This window comes from Humulus lupulus, chromosome 6 (genome assembly GCF_963169125.1).
Source record: "Humulus lupulus chromosome 6, drHumLupu1.1, whole genome shotgun sequence".
In the NCBI taxonomy this organism is placed as follows: Eukaryota; Viridiplantae; Streptophyta; class Magnoliopsida; order Rosales; family Cannabaceae; genus Humulus; species Humulus lupulus.
Genome location: NC_084798.1, coordinates 70,382,151 through 70,399,528, shown reverse-complemented (window position 1 = coordinate 70,399,528; position 17,378 = coordinate 70,382,151). Strand labels below are relative to the sequence as shown.

The 17,378-nt window shown below is 40.0% G+C and overlaps 1 protein-coding gene across 1 annotated transcript; it reads left to right on the top strand.

The window, feature by feature from the left end:
• The first annotated feature begins 4,798 nt into the window (after nucleotides 1-4,798).
• Nucleotides 4,799-7,276, top strand: LOC133785194 (uncharacterized). The gene is made up of 5 exons (XM_062224448.1): nucleotides 4,799-5,018; nucleotides 5,250-5,957; nucleotides 6,050-6,086; nucleotides 6,175-6,234; nucleotides 6,766-7,276. The coding sequence occupies exons 1-5, from the start codon at nucleotides 4,799-4,801 to the stop codon at nucleotides 7,274-7,276; spliced, it is 1,536 nt and encodes a 511-aa protein (XP_062080432.1).
• Nucleotides 7,277-17,378: the final 10,102 nt, after the last annotated feature.

The window sequence follows — 17,378 nt, the reverse complement described above, 5'->3', positions numbered from 1 at the left end:
GAACTCAATATCATCACATTATATAAACTTTTATATGTCTTTTCCAAAAAATATAATCTTTTATATGTCTCTCAAAAATTGTGAACATAACTTTTTTTTTAAAGTATAATACCCTAATGGTTTGTAAAGTATAACACTTCAATAGTTTTTCACTAGTTTGTAAATCATGTGAGAAATATATTACTCATATAAGAAAAAAATATTAATTTTAATATTGATAAAAATTTGATGAACTTAAAATATTAACTAATTGGGTAAGATTATTTAATTAATAACCAATGTAACAAAAACAAATTGTTAGACAAATCAAAGTGAATGAAAAAAATACTTTATTTATAGCCTACAAGTATCATACCCCAATAGTTTGTAAACAATGTGGGATTTTTACCAACAAAAAAAATCATTGCTCAACATACACAAATAAAACTCAAATTCACCTTAATTATAATAAAATAGATAAAATAGCTCTAAAAAATTATAAAATGACACATCACCCCTCCAAAGCTCTCCCTTATAACCAAAAAAAAAAAAAAATCATTGCTCAACATACACAAATAAAACTCAAATTCACATAAATTCTAATAACATAGATAAAATAGCTCTAAAAAAATTATAGAATGCCACATCACTTCTCCAAAGCTCTCATTTATATAAATATATAGATTGTACTGTATTGTATAATTAATATATGGTATTTGCATTAGATTATTTTTATATTGTATTATTTGTATACATTTTATTAAGGTGTCATTATATATATAATGAATTATTTGCATATATATATATTAAATATTAAAATTTATAAAATATGTTATATTATTTTATATAATATAATAGTAGATTAAATAATGTGACAAAATATGATTTGTCACACCTTGTATAAAAACTCAGTTTTTACATTATAAAATAATAATTTTTTTCAATGGGTGGGTCCCATCGAGTCAAGAGTCAAAGACTCTCCTCCTTTTACCTCCTTCTCTCTTCCTGACATTCTCTTCTTTCTTCTTTATTTTTCTTTCTTTCCTTTCCGTTCTTTCTTCTCTCTCCATGACAACGCACGACAAGCTACGAACCAAACCACCGTTGACCTCTATTTCTGACACACACCGGAGTTGCAACTTCCCTAACCGACGAAAGACGATGACCCCCAAGATTATTGGTGGCAATCAGAGCTAAGACGCGCTCGTACGGAAGCTTCAAAGTTTTGCTTTCAAAACTTTGAGGCGACATTTCAACCAACTTCGACGTCTGTTTGACGAGTGGTTGGTACCATTGGAATCAGCGTCACGAGAGGAACATTCACTCTATAAAATACCTTTTACGGGTTACCTTTTTAGGACATGCACCTAAATATAAGTCCTAAAATATGTCAATAGAGTTTTTAGGAGTCTCATTGAGAGTCCTTTAAAAATATATTTTAGGACTCGCAATGAGTGTCCTAAAAACATATATGGGTCCTAAACAACTGAATAGAAAATTTAAGTGTATAATATGAGTGGTGGCTTTTAAGAGCTCACTTTGGGTGTCCTAAAAGAGTATTAAGGGCTTCCAAGGCATGCCCTAAAAGCTTTTGAGTAAAAAATGATAAAAATTTCTTATCATTTTCAAATTGGGGCTTTTAGCTAGCTAGGGACACTATAACAAATGTTATTTTCTACAACACTTAATAATAAGCTTATTTAAAAAGTTTTATAATAGCTATTGAAAATAAAGCTGAAAGTGAAAACATTAACTAAAATGTGGGCATATGAAACCAAAGGAAGCGGGAAATTAAAATAAATGTGATATATTTTTTCGTTGAGACTTTCTCTAGCTCTCTTTTCCTACTTCTCCCTCATTTCACACGACCACACAACCAACCCAAAACCCTAATTCTAGAGCGAGAAACTCGAGTAATAGATTCAAGGGCATTAGAGATATGGTAATATGGTGAGAACAAGCCACTATAAGAAATATACTCTTTAGCGGCGACAAACAGTCACCACTAATAATAGCATTATCAGCGGTGATAAAGCTCGGTCGTCGCTGATATTAGACGGGTAATTTTTTTGATTAAAAATATTATTAGCAGCAACATTTTTACTATCAGCGGCGACACACCCTGAAAAAGAAGTGGGAAATTTCCCTCCAACATTAATATATAAGGCTATTAGCGGTGACACGTGTCGCCGCTAAAAGTCGCCACTAGGCATTATAACATCTCAACCCTAAAAGCACAACCTTTCCAATAATCTTCGGGCCACCGTAACCAAACCATCCATCTCTCTCTCTACTCTCTCTTATGTGTCATGACTCTCGGACTCAGGCGGCAGGCGGAGGTGTCTCTCGGTCGTGGATCTCGGACTCAGATGGTAGGCAAAGGCTCCCATGCTTGATGCAGGCGGCATTCGAAAGGCTCATGACGCTTTCGTCTCCAACCAGTCTCAGTGAGTATGTTTCTTCTCCTTTATACATATATATATATTCTGTTTATATTGCATTTTCTTGAAGAAAAAAGAGAAAATATTTTAGTACTGGTATAGTGATGAGAAAATAATTATTAATTTTTTTGTTTGTTTGTATAAGTCATGGGCACAACTAGCTAGAGCCTCATTGTATTGAAACTAATTATTGTTTCATCTCTATTGATTGATTTTCTTCTCTATCCTTCGTGAGTATGCATCTCTTCATGGTCTCTATCATTCTTACCAAACATAATCATTTGTTCTTTATTCACCAAAAAAGTTAAGTTGGGCGATTTTGGGTTCTCATGTTTTGCTGGATTCATATGAAAGCGAAAGAAAACAAAAATTAGACTTCTCGAATTAGCCATCCACAATTGATTTTGACAGTAGCATGAGGGGGAGAATCTGTAATGATTTTCTTATCAGCCATTATGAAATTGATTTCTATTAGTTAAGTTTGAAATATATTATATATTCATCTCTTATTAAGTTAAGTATATTGATGCTTGTAGACTCTTAAGAAAACAAAAAAAGTGTGAGAAACGGGTTGTGCAATAAAAAAATAGTGATAATTAATTACATTACTATATCGATAGAGAAAGTTGGGTGCAAATCAAAACTAATAGATGAACAAAAGTTAAAATACTAGTGTTCTATGGAGCATTTATTAGTTTATTTTATTTTTGGCCCACACTATATATAGCAAGATTATTGGAAAATATATTTTAAGCCACTTAAACCTTAACCCTTATTTTGAGCTTTTTGTTCTCCTAGCTCTGTTCTCAGCTCGAGGACTGGTGCCATGGCGAAGACAAGGGTTAAGGTGCAGGGGAAGCTTAAATCGACACAGAAGAAGCGGAAAAAGCATGGTCCAGTTTCCACAGCTGATGTTCAAAAAACGAAATCTATGGCTGCTGTTCTTGGAATTGAGCCACTTCATCTCTCTGATGAGGAACCGGGTATTGAGGTGAATGTAGTTGATCGGGATTTAGGCATTGCTGACCTTCGGAAGGGAGGTGTGGAGCCAATTTCCCCCAAATTGACTCTGAGAGAGTTACAACAGCAACAAGAGATTCGAGAAGTTTTCTCGAATTTCTTGGTAGCTTTGAAGAAATTCTCACGGGAAGTTCATCAAGGTAAGAATCCGTCTCCCCGTATTCTGAGATTTGGAAATATTGTACAAAATTTAAGTTCTAAATTTGCTGATACTGAATCTGGGGGTAAGAAGCAGAATTTGAATGGTAAGGGGGTGAAGATTACCATGGATGATATTGAGGATGAAGTAGATTTTTGGAATTCTTCTATAGTTTGTTACGTTTTGGGAGCAAATCCTCCTCTATCTGTCATAGATGGCTTTGCTTGCCGAATATGGAAAACTAAGGGAGTTGACAAAGTGGGTTTATTGACTCATGGTGTTTTCATTGTCTGTTTTTTATCCATGACTGAGAGAGATGCTGTTCTTAATGGTGGATTTTTCTTCTTTGATAAGAAGCCTTTGATTATGAAACTGTGGGATGCTATTACAGATTTTAAGAAAGAAGATATTCGAAGAGTGCCCACTTGGATTCACCTAAATGATCTGGAACTGAGGTACTGGGGTGAAAGATCTCTCTTCAAGATAGTGAGTCAAATAGGGAAGCCTTTAATGGTGGATCTTATTACCAGGGATAGGGACAAACTAAGTTTTCCAAGAGTGTTAGTAGAAGTTTCAGTTTCACAAGAATTTCCTGAGTTTATTTCTTTTGAGAATGAGTTGGAAAATGAAATTTCGGTAGCTGTTACCTATGAATGGAAGCCTATGGTGTGTGGTCATTGTAAAGGAATGGGCCATAACACTCAAGATTGCAGGAAGAATGTAGGCAAGAAACAAGAATGGGTGGTCAAGCAGGTAGTAAAACAGCCAGAATCTGCAACTGAACAGGTTTTAAGAACTGATAGTGAAGGGTTTCAACCAGTTATAAAGAGCTGGAGGCCTAAGGATAAAGCAAAGCTTGGCCTAGTTGTGCCTCTTACTACTACTGTTAGTAATACTTTTCAAGCTCTTGTTAGTGAGGAAGGGGATAGTTCTCTAGGGTTGGTAGCAGAGGAGATCAAAGGAGGAGGGGGAGTACCTTCTCTTCCTAATGGATAGGATATTGAGCTGGAATGTTAGGGGGATCAATAGCCAGCACAAGCAATCAGCAGTTAAAAATTTAATTTGTTCCAGGCGGGTTGGCTTGGTGGGTCTCCTTGAAACGAAGGTTAAGGCTTCAAACTTAGGAGCTTTATATCTTCGAGTGTTTTTTGGTTGGTGTTTTACTTCGAATAATGCGTGGCATGAAGGTGGGCATATTGTAGTTAGCTGGAATCCGTTCATGTTCAATGTTGCTATCTTAAAGTGTTCTAGTCAATTGATTCATTTGCATGTCAGTTCAACCTCTAACAATGATAGTTTCTATGTTACTTTTGTATATGGTATGAATGATGAGGAAGGAAGGAATATCTTGTGGAAGGAGTTACAGGCTCTGGCTATGACTTCCCCTTGGATTGTATTAGGAGATTTTAATGATATCCTATCTAAAGAGGAACAGATTGGTACTTGTGTTAAGTATAACTCTTCCCAATCTTTTCAGATGTGTATTGCGACTTGCTACCTGGAGGATATAAAGTTTAGTGGGAACTTTTATACTTGGAGCAATGAACAGAAGGGTCGAGATAGAATTTATTCAAAATTAGATCGTGTTTTGGCTAATCAATTGTGACTGGATGCTTTCCCTACAGCTGAGGTTCATTTTTTGAATGAGGGGATTTTTTATCACTCTCCAGCTATTCTAACGGTGTATCCTGAGCTGATCTCAGGCAGGAAACCTTTCAAGTACTTTCAAATGTGGAATTCTTTTTCTGGTTTTCAAGAGCTGGTTCATGCCGATTGGAGTAGACCTGTTGATGGCACAATGATGTATATTGTAGTTCATAAACTTAAGCGCCTTAAGGGCACATTGCGGATAATTAATAAACAAGGTTTTTCTAATATTCATGCTGCAGAGTTGGAGGCCTTTCATTCTCTTACAGATTGTCAAAATATGTTGAGCAAGGACCCCCTCAACCCAAATTTAATTCAGAAGGAAATCGAAGCTCGTCAAAAGTATTATGAGTTACATAGGTCCTATTGTTCTTTTTTGCAACAAAAAGCTAAGATCAAATGGAGTCAAGAAGGGGATTCTAACACTGCTTTGTTTCATGCAAGCATAAGGGAGAGGAGTTGTCAGAATAGAATTTATTCTATAACTACTGATTCAGGAGATTGGGTTGATAAACCTGACCAAGTTTCAGCAGCCTTCTTAGATTACTATCAGAGTTTATTAGGCAGTAAGTTGGCGTTGAGGACTAAGGTGATTAAAAGAGTGGTTCATCAAGGTGCTATTCTAACTAGTGAGCAAGCTAATTCTCACCTTTTGCCTTATAGTAAAGAGGAAGTTCAGAAAGCTATTTGGGAGATACCTGGTACTAAGGCCCCTGGTCCGAATTGCTATGGTAGTTATTTCTTCCAAGATAACTAGGATTTAGTTGGATATGAAATCAGTGATGCTATCCTTTCATTTTTGCACTCTGGAAATTTTTTAAAGGAATTGAACAATACTATTCTGACCCTACTCCCGAAAAGTAATTGTCCAAAATTTGTGAGTGACTTTCGGCCTATTGCTTGCTGCAATGTTCTGTATAAGGTGGCCACTAAGCTGATTTGTTCTAGATTGCGCTCTATTTTTCCTATGCTTATTGCTCAAAATGAAGGAGGATTTTTCAAAGGAAGGTTTATTGCTCATAATATTATGATATGTCAAGATCTTGTTTGCCACTATGGGAGGAAGGCTAGTAAACCGAAATGCATGATAACGTTAGAATGGGATTTTATTGAGGAAATGCTGGAAGCATTTAATTTTCCACATCATTTCATTCAGCTGGTTATGTAGTGTGTTAGAACTCCGAAATTTTCTATTATGTTCAATGGATCCTTACATGGTTTCTTTGAGTCCAAGAGGGGCCTGCGGCAGGGAGATCCCATGTCTCCATTAATGTTTGTATTGTGGATGGAATATCTCTCCAGAATTCTGCAGCGAGTAGGAAAGAAGCAAGACTTTAAATTTCATCCCAGGTGTGAAGGGCTCCAGCTTAATCATCTCAGTTTTGCTGATGATGTTTTAATATTTTGTCATGGTGATTTCAGATCCATCTATTATTTGTTGCAAGGCCTTCAGTTATTCTCTAATACTTCAGGACTCTTTCCAAATCAGTCCAAATCAACCATTTACTGTTGTGGCATGAATGAGTCTGAAATTTAAAGGATTCTTGATGCCTCGGGTTATACTAGAAGCCATCTTCCTTTCAAATATCTTGGAGTGCCTATTTGTTCTAAGAGGAGTTTAGCTAAAGATTGTCAAATTCTTCTTGATAGAATGCTTGCTCGGCTAAAATGTTGGAGTTCTAGACACATTTTTTTTGTTGGCCGTGTAATATTGATCAACTCAGTGCTGCTTTCAATACATTGTTACTGGAATCAGATCATGATTATTCCTGCTAAGATTTTGAAAGAGATTTCAGCTATGTGTAGGGCTTTTCTTTGGAGTGGTCAAGCTTCTTTGGCTGGTCCAGGTCGGCTTGCTTGGGATTCTGTTTGCCAGTCCAAGAAAGTTGGTGGTTTGGGTTTTAAAAATAGCACAGTCTGGAATATTGCAGCTATTGGAAAGTATGTTTGGGCCGTTGCTGAGAAGAAGGATAATCTTTGGGTTAAATGGGTTCATGATGTCCTATATCAAGCAAGAAGATTGGTGGAATTACTCGGCCCCTGTTTCTAGTAGTTGGTATTGGAGGAAAATTGATGAAGTTAAAGGGAAATTTAAAAGATTGATAGAAAGGCTGCAAGTGCACAAAGAAGAGTATCAGATCAGCACAGGTTATTCCTTTATTCATTCTACTCTTGACAAAGTGCATTGGAGTAAGGAGGTTTGGGGAAGATTGAATACTCCTAAACATAGTTTTATTCTTTGGCTGGCTATTCATAATAGATTGAATACCAAAGATAGACTTAAAAGACATGGTGTTCTTGAGCAATCTGATTGTTTGTTTTTTGGTCAAGTTGAAGAATCATGTGAGCATTTATTTTTTAATTGCCAATTTAGTTTGACTTGCTACCATCAGGTTTTACATTGGCTGAATTGGAGAACTAAACTAACTTCTTTGAGGAAGGTCATTAGGTGGATTGAGAGGGCTTCAATTATCAAATTTCAGAAACAAGTTTTTTCGGCTGCCTTAGCAGCTTTGCTCTATCATCTTTGGAAGGCTAGGAATGATGTTTTGTGACTAGGGAAGCTTCTTCAGCCTGAGTTAATTTTTCAAAATAATAAAGTTAGTGTAAAAATAGAATTACGTACATATTTCCAAAGAAACTTAGTCAAAGGGATAAAGATTGGTTTGGGGTTTTGTAAAGGGGCTGTTTGTTTTGTTTTCATTTTTTGGCCTTACATTGAGGTGCTAAATTGATTTCTGTATGAAGTTGTTAGAAGTAATGAAATTTTCCTGAATTATCAAAAAAAAAAAAAAGATTATTGGAATATTCTTTTCTTCATAATGGTGTGTAGCTTATTTATGACCCGACACAAATTGAAAGTTGGATCCAAAAATGCAAAACTGAAAAATATATAACCTCACATTTGATCTTTCATGGACTCATTTGGTAAATATTATCCCTGGTTTTTTAGAGTTGCAGCATGGTTAGTACAAGATTTCTTTCTTTCTAACAAAGAAATTTCTAGCTAATCCCTAGCAATGTTATGCTATTTCAACTCTATTAAAAAAAATTATTTCCTTTACTTTAGTATTCCACATGAAAAAAAAAAGACTACTAAGAAAGCTGAATCTTTTTTTATTGATAAACTGTTTTTTTATTGACAATTTTAAACAAGTCATTTCCAACAATATATAGTAACATTTCTAAACATGTTATAAATTGAAGACATGAGTTTATATATATATATATATATATATATATTATCCCCTTAAAAATAAATGCAAGAGATCACATATATTAAACTGATGAGCAAAAGACAGAGAGAGAGAGAGTGGGAGTGAGTGAGTGAGTGAGTGAGGGGGTTCCATTTGGAACTCGATGGAGAAGAAGAAAATAATAAAAAGGAAAGAAAACCCACTTAATGGCAGACAAAACTCCAAAATTCAAGACCATAATTCTATGATAGAGTCTCATTGTATTGAAACCAATTATTACCTTTTTATCAAAACAAAAAAGAAAAACTAGAGCTTCATACTGATTATTGTTTCATTCATTTTTTCCATATATATGTACGAATTTGGCCACATTATAATATATATGTCATTTCATACTAGCAATTTTCTTATAACAAGTAAAACAAAATATATAAACTTTTAATATTATCATTCATTATGTTTTATTTCCCCCTTTATAGATCCTCTTATAATTAAGTACATATATAACGTGTTAATACAAATTATTTGTCTTTTATGTAATTTAATTGTCTAGTATTTGTGGCTATATACGACATTAAAAATATATAAGGCTCTTAATTTTAATAGTCGACATGTGAATGTGGCTGGATGTACCAGAAGGAAAGAAAGAATCAAGAGAAAAATCATTATTATGTATTGATAGTGTCACTGCATGCTATGATCGTGTATATGTGTGTGTTTATATATATATGTATAAGTGTGTATTGTTTACCGAGTTTTTCAGAAACTAAAAAGATATTATGAAATAAAAGTTGGAAAGAAAGGATTAGAGATGAACAATCTCAATTTTTACATGGTTGGGGCATTAATGAGTCTTAGTCCACGAGTCACTAGTATTAGGGTTTAGAGAGTTTTGACAATAGAGTTTTTCTACAAGTTTTAGCAGAGTTTTTGCTTACAAGATAAATTCTCGGATCCTTGCTACAGTGCACCATTGACCCTATTTATAGGCAGTCAAGTAGCTTGGGTCGGACTAATCCGGGCCCAATAGAGATGTAATTACAGTTTGCTCGCTAATGGAGCCATAATACAAAGAATGTGAGAAAACTAAATGTTGTTAGTCAGGGCCCATTGGGCTGGTTTAGGCATGGCCAAGCCTTATAGCTGCCCATTGTACGTTAGCACAGATTGGTTCGCGTGGGTTTCTAAGGGGATCCTGGGGACATGATCTGTCAGAGTAGTGACAGTACTGGTTCTTAGGAACAGTGTACATTCCGTGCATACCCTCTTTTGCAGGTTAGTTGGGGAGATCAACTGCCAGATTTCTTGGGGATATGTTAGAGTTAGGGAAGGCCAAGCTTGCCCTATCCGGACGTCTAGTTCGGGTTCGTTTACTAATATCTTGGTTCGTTTACCGGGGGCTCTGGTTCGTTCACCAGGACTCGGGCTCATTTGTCAAGGTAGATCTTGTGATGGTGGAGACTCTCCCTGGATTCATGATAGGGTCCGTTTCCGGGATACAGTTAGTCTACCAACTTAATAAGCATCCCAGAGGATGTAGGTTGGTGATGGCTGGAAAGGTCACTTGGCTTGTAGTGCTACCTAGGTTCATTTACTAAACTCACACCTCTCGAACCTTATTGGGCTCGATTCCATTTGGGCCGTCAAGATTTCTTCATTCCTTATTCACTGGGCTCAGGATGAGCCTTGACCTCTTCTTAGGGCCCATAGACCCATTTGGTCATGCCATGCGTCATGGGTGGAAAATAGGGATAACATTTACCCCCAAGTCTTCATCCATGTTCGCATGGTGGAGACTTGCCTCACTCTCCCAGATCAATCTCAAATATCCCGGTTTGTTTACCAGGAACCAGGTTCATTTACTTGGGGGCCATTTGGGTGATCCCTGTCCTTTCAAATTCCCAACATCTCAGACACGTGCCTCCAGGTTGATGGTGTGTCTGCACCACTCGCGCCCCAAAGATCTGGAAAGAATCTTTTGATTGCCCAGGTGACTGATGGGTGTCAATGCAATTCTTGAGACGTCTCGTCTGTACGAAAAAAGATATTTGGGTACTTGATTGAGATATTTAATGCCTTTATATCATCCGGAGCAGTTAGATTGGCATAGTTTTTAGATTTTCAATGTGGACCGTTAGATGAGGTAGGTGTGGATTATGGATTGACGGATCCACAGTGTAGTACTCGATTGGGCCAATTAATGCCTCTGCCCAATCTGGGACCTTCGAATGAGGTTAGTCTAGGGATCTTCATTGCGGACCGTTGGATCGAACAGTAACTTGTTTTCCTCTAAATACCTCAACAGGCTCATTTACACATTTTACTTATCCCACATATTCAAACTAGTAGAGCAGAGGTGAAAGATTCGTATGTCCAACATTGCCAGCAAGATTCTCCAGCGATTCATACACCTTCGTGTTCACTTATTTTCGACGAGACTTCTCTCCATTCAACTAGCAGACAGTTCTGTCCTGGTTCACACGTCTCGAAGACTTGACGAACTGTTGCATTGTCTCCTCAGGTTCAAGACTGAGATTATGCTGACGTTGTCGCCTGAGACTCTACGAATCTCAAATCCAATACCCCACAGTAAGTTGTCTGGTCATTTTCTCCTCTTTTTTACTCCTTTTTGGTTGTTTTCATTGTCACGCTATTTCTGCAACTATAAAACTATTACGGCTGTGATCACCGGGTAGGGTGGTTCTAGATAGGATAGTGGTAGTCATGAACCATAGAGTTTCTAGGTGACACCTCATATCAGTCTGGTTGTCCCGGATCAATCTGGACACCTCAAGAATGATTGGGGTGAATTAGAAGAACATTTGGCCTTTAGTTCCCTACTCAAAATCATGGGATCTCTATTGGTCCCGGATTTGTGTTCGGAGGGGACCTCTCCAAGAATTTTTACGAGAAGCCCCACACCTTAACCAGTTTTCTTCGGTTTTGGTGCTAACTACTTGGTTCTCGTTCTCCTTGTCGCTTCCAGGTCCCTGATCATGAGTTGCGACATTAGTTTGTAAGCGAAGGACATTGTCTAAGCGGGCCCTGTAGTCGTGGAGGGGACCAAACTTCCCACCGGCAACACGTGGGAAATGGACGGGGAAAGGAACGAGTTCTGGAATTACTGGATGCTGCATCAGTTGGAGAAGGCCCTTGGAGTAGAGTCAACTCCAACGCTAGTTTTATAACCGACTGGCCTAAAATGAAGAGAAGGCCCATACCGGAGCAGGCATGTTTGGGGCCTGGAGGATAGGCCACATCACTACGGGAGCTACTTTTTCGCTACACAATTATTTTGCACGATTCCTCATGTTTGTGGGGATCGCACCTTTTCAGCTTCTGCCCAAGCATATAAATTGCTTGCGGGATGGTGCACATTCTGTGCGTTGAAGAAGATTCCGACGCTCACCCCCGGGGAGGTGCTTTATTTTTACAAGTTGGAGTCCCAGCTCAACTTTAAGGACAAGACGCGGGATGGAATTTATAGACTGAAGGCCCGTGTCATTAGTCCGACTCTATTTAGTACGTGGAAGCACCCCTCTGATGTCAGGCACTACTGGTTCATGACATTCGGGCTCCTCTTCGAGAAGAACCCCACCTTGGTGCTGGACTTTCTGCATGTGGGTAAATCATCCTTCTTCATCTTTATCTAGCCCTTAATTTTGTTTACTAAACACTCACGATCTTGGAAAATAGGTATGCTAAGACTCAACTCAATAAATCGATCCTGGATCGAAAAAATTTCTATTCCACTCATAGTGCTAAGGAGCTAGATATGAGGGGCCTCGTGACTACATAGAACCTTCAGCTGGTCAAGTTAATTGCTGCAAACCAGTCAATATATGCCCCTAGTTTTCGGGGGTTGCAATGCGAGAGGGATCCTACCGTGAGGGAGGAGCTGGCTCTTATCCACATTGAGGCAGTGGAGGTCGTGGCCAAGGCGGATGCAGAGAAGGAGAAGAAGGAGCAGGCCTGTCAAGTGGAGAGGGTTGAATCCGATGAACTGGATGCCCTTCTTGAGGGGAGCCAGCCTAACACTAGAGCTCCAGGGGCTAGTATTTTGGGGTAAGATAAACACCTCCGATTTTATCTTATGCCCCCCGTATTGAGAGCTTTGTTAGGAATAGGCAACAATACCGTCATTATTTGACCGGGACCGTCGGCAACGTGGGGCTTCCTTGCCCCATTGTCGTTGACATGATGCCCCTCATGTATTCATCCTGGTTTCTTTAGTATGGTAGTTTTTTTATACCTGGATGACATGGGGGATCGAATTCATGCGTTCGCACTACGGGAGTTAAGTCAGGCCCAATCTATAAATAAGGGTCTGTCCCGGAGGACTTAGACTTGCATGTTTTTTCTATATCTGTTTGTGATCCCTGTTCCTTTGCGTCACTCATCAGTTTTATTTTTATTTCCATTTCAGGTGATCTGAAAGATGTCTAATCAAGTGCCCAAGATGAAGGAGATGATCGAGGCCAGGGCAGCCGTAGCCAAGGCTTCGGGAAAGAGAGCCACCAAGGGCCTGTCCGAAAAGAAGATCATAAAGCTAATACTCAGGAATTCAGAGCCAATTTTGGAGGCTTCTGAGAGAGTTCTAGTTGCAGATTCCATTCCAATGGCACTCATCAAACCAAACCTGCCCCAATATGTTCCTCTCCAGGTTATTAACTTGGAGCAGGAGCCTTCTGAAGGAGGAGGGGCAGACAAGACGAAAGCGAACTCAGTCGCCGCGGAGTCCTCGAAGCGGGCTAAGAGGGCCAGGACCAAGGATCTTGCCCTCGCTGAGGAGAATTCCTCCGGGGAAAGCCTCATTGTCATGCAGGAGGTTTTGGAGGCTCCTAGGCTTCCCATCAACCCAGCCCTTCCTGAGGAAGGGGACTTGATCCTCCGGGAATAGAGGATGAAGGTGGTGTCCCGGGCTTAGGACAAAGGTCAATACCAAAGGGAAAAGGTGGCTCGAGCCCTTCTCATTCGGCAGAAGGTGGAGTTTTCCAATCGTTTGGCGGCCTTCAATGCTCCCCAACAGATCATGGACCGACTAGTAGCCGAGATCAGGTTTTGGCCAAAGTTGGGGCACGACACGACCCCGCTTGCTGTGAACTTGTTACCCCAGGTGGGGACTACCATGTCCACCTTTCAGCTTAAGCAATATGCCACCTTGGCTAGCTAGGATGCCCTCTTTGTCTCCCAGGCCATTCGTCATCAGGCCACTGCAGTAAGCCATATGTCCGTTTTGTCTTTTATTTTATCATCATTATTTCTTGTGAATTTTCTAACTTTGATTTGTTCCTGGATGCCCTGTTGGCTCATAAGAACGTGGATCTGGTGGTCGAGATGGCAGTGAAGCTGGAGAGGGCCTAGATGGAACTAGAGGGGGTCATTAATTAGTGGGAAGCTGTTAGGGAGGCCCTTGCCAAAGAGGCTGCCTGGATTAAGACTAAGAATGAGGAGGCTGCTTGGGTTTGGGCTCAACACAAGGAAGCTTTGTCCAGGAAAGACGCCAAACATAAGAAGTTGGTGGATGACCTGGGGGCGGAGCTATCTCATGTCTGTGGTTCAGAGGCAACGACTAAAGCCCTTCTGGAGGTGGCTGAGGCTCAAATTCGCCAGGAGCGGGGTCCAGCTGAAGATGAAGAAGAGCGAGGAGGCTCGCCAGGAGAAGGAACAAGCTGACGAGCTGTTGGCAGTCACTTTTGACGAGGCCATTTACATGGCTTGGCTCCAGGATAAGAACATGAATCTCCTCCTCTATTTGGATTCGGCTGCAAAGAAGGTTGAATTTGAAGCCAAAGAGAAAGATGATGCGGTGCTCCTATCTAGGGATCAACAGAATGGGAATGCTCCGGACGTCTCAGATCAAAATGAAGCTCAAGCCTGAGCCATTGTATTTTAATTAGGGCTCCCTTTCTCCTTTTTGTTTTTTGTACCCTTACTATCATTATGGATGCCAATGCATCCAAGACAATTATTTAATTATCTGTATTGTTATTATACTGGTTTTTCTCTGCATAATGGTTCCCACTTTGTATGTGTTTATTTTTTCCTCCAAATTAACTAAGTGTTTTATCACTCTGCATGAATCGAGTTGAATTTTGAGTCCTGATTCCAATGGCCAGGATCATTAGGGGAAATAATGTAGAAGGTATATAACTTGTCTTGAGACCCACGCTCGGGTCTTGGTGGCCTGGACCGTCTTAGACTTTACCAATACAACTTAACTGATTTATCTCGACTATATTGTTCAGGTTCTAATGGCCTGGATCGTTATGGATTTTTTTAGATATGACTAAATTAATTAACTCATTCCGAACTCAAGGTTTAGGTTCCAATGACTCGGACCACTAGGGAGTTATCAACTATCTTTTCACTTATTTGTCATGATTTTGGTGTTCAGGTTTCGATGGTTTGGATTGTCAGAGAGTAGTTGATTGGCTTATTTAGAACCTGAGGTTTAGGTTCTGACAGCCTGGGCCATTTATAAGACTAACTTTAATCAATTTAAACAAAAAATTTCAACAGCCCGAGCCATTATTCAAAAGACATGAATAGGAGTTGGGTTTTGAACCCCCCGGACAACGTGGGCCTGGGCTAGGACCGGGCTTTGAGCCTTGCATCCTATTTTGGTTTAACCCCCCAGACCACAAGGATCCGGGTTAGGACTGGGCTTTGAGCCTTTCATCCTTTTTTATTGGGAGTTGGGTTTTGACCCCCTAGGACAATGTGGGTCCGGGCTAGGACTGGGCTTTGAGCTTTTCATCCTATTTTTTTGGGAGTTAAGTTTTGAACCCCGCGGACAATGGGGGTCCGGGCTAGGACTAGGCTTTGAGTCTTGCATCCTATTTTGGTGGGAGTTGGGTTTTGCACCCTAGTCTATATGAGTCAGGATCAGGATTAAGCTCTGAGCTTTGCATCCTTTTTTGTTTTTAATCATGGACTTGTATAGATGGCCTTACCCCCAAGTGACCAAAGAGTGTAGTCTTAGGTTACTTGTAAAAATTAAAGACGGGCGCGAACTTTTTCTTTCCTTACAAGATTTCTTATGGTGTTTTGTGCACACCATTTCCATTAAACCATAAATCTCCCTAGGGCGTACATTTCTAGAAATAAAAAAAGTTAGAAAATAGCAAAATTAGATCCTCCCAACTACTGATAGTACCAACAGAGGTGTTCTGCGTTCCAGGCCCTTGGGACCTCTGTTCCACCTAGTCACCTTAAGCGATACATTCCCGGACATACTTCATTTTTGATTGCATAGAGTCCTTCCTAGTTTGGTCCTAGAACCCCCACTCCTAGATCTTGAGATGTAAGGAAGACTCTTCTAAGGACTAGATCACCGGTTTCGAACCTCCGACTCTTAACTTTAGAGTAAAAGTGCCTGGTGATCTTACCCTGATACATCTTCAGCTGCCCTTGTGATTCCTCCTAGATCTTTTCGATGAGATCTAGGGATTCCTGGAGTAAGGCGTGGTTCTAGACAGGATCGTACGTATCCTGTTTATGAGACAGGATCACCATTTCTACTGGGATGACTGCTTCACATCCGTACACCATTGAATAGGTAGTATGTATGGTTAACGTTCTTTCTGTGGTCCGGTAGGCCCATAGGACGCAGGGAAATTCTTTCGACCACTTGCTTTTGCAGGCTTGTAGCTTTTTCTTTAATGTTTTCTTCAAAATCTTGTTCACAACCTCTGTTTGCGCATTTTCTTGAGGCCTTGTGACCGCGGAGAAGCTTTTGATGATGCCATGTCTTTCACAGAAGTCAGTGAAGTGGGCACTATCAAATTGCTTCCTGTTATCGGACATGATTTTCTGAGGGAGGCCGTATCGGCACACAATGTTGTTGATGACGAAGTCCGAGGCCTTTTTGGAGGTGATGGTGCTCATAGGTTCTGCCTCGACTCACTTGGTATAGTAGTCGATGGCTACGATAGCGTATTTTACTCCACCCTTTGCGGTCAGTAGGGATCCTACCAAATCGATTCCCCATACTTCCAAAGGCTAGGGACTAGTCATCAGGGTTATCTCCGTTGAAGGGCCTCGCAAGATCTTCGCGTACCTTTGGCACTGTTCACATTTGCGGACGTAATCAACATAGTCCTTCTTCATCGTTGGCTAGAAATATCCTTGCCTTAGGATTTTCTTGGACAAGCTGAGTCCGGCTGTGTGATCTCCGCAAAATCCTTCGTGCACTTCGTGCACTTTGTGCATGATTGCAATCATTTATGTACCAGATACACATAGAAGATAGGGCATGAAAAACCCCCTGCGATAGAGTTTTCCATTCATCATGACGTGTTTGGGAACCTGGTACTGAAGTTTTCTAGCAGCAGCCCTATCAGTGGTCTATTCCCCAATGGTTAGGTGATGGATGAGAGGGCCCATTCAAGCCGTAGAGTAATCGATGGTGTTGATGATTGCGGGGTCTTGAATACTGGGCACAGGTAAATGGTCGATCGAGACCACTTCAGAGAGTTCTGCTTCAACATATGTGGCCAATTTTTCCAATGTGTCTGCAAACATATTCTGATCCATAGGGATTTGGTGGATGAAGTATTTCTTGAAAGATTCGAGTAACTCTCGGGTTCGCGCCACATAGGCGGGCATCTTCTCCCCTTTTTTTTGGTACTCCCCCAAAATCTATTTGAACACCAGTTGGAAGTCACCGTGGACTTCAATATTTGCTGCCCCTTCCTCTCGAGCTAAGCGTAGTCCAGACAGCATGGCCTCGTGCTCAGCCTCGTTGTTTGATGCTTCGAACTGGAAGTGTAGGGGCTTTGCAATTGGTGACCTTGAAGGGATATCAAGATGATCTCGGCCCCGACCCAATTTTCATTGGAGGCTTCATCTACAAAGATTTTCCACAAGGGCATTATGGGGTCGATGGCTTCTTCCTCTTCAGTGATCCCGGTGCATTCTAAGATGAAGTCGGCCAGGGCCTGTCCCTTGATT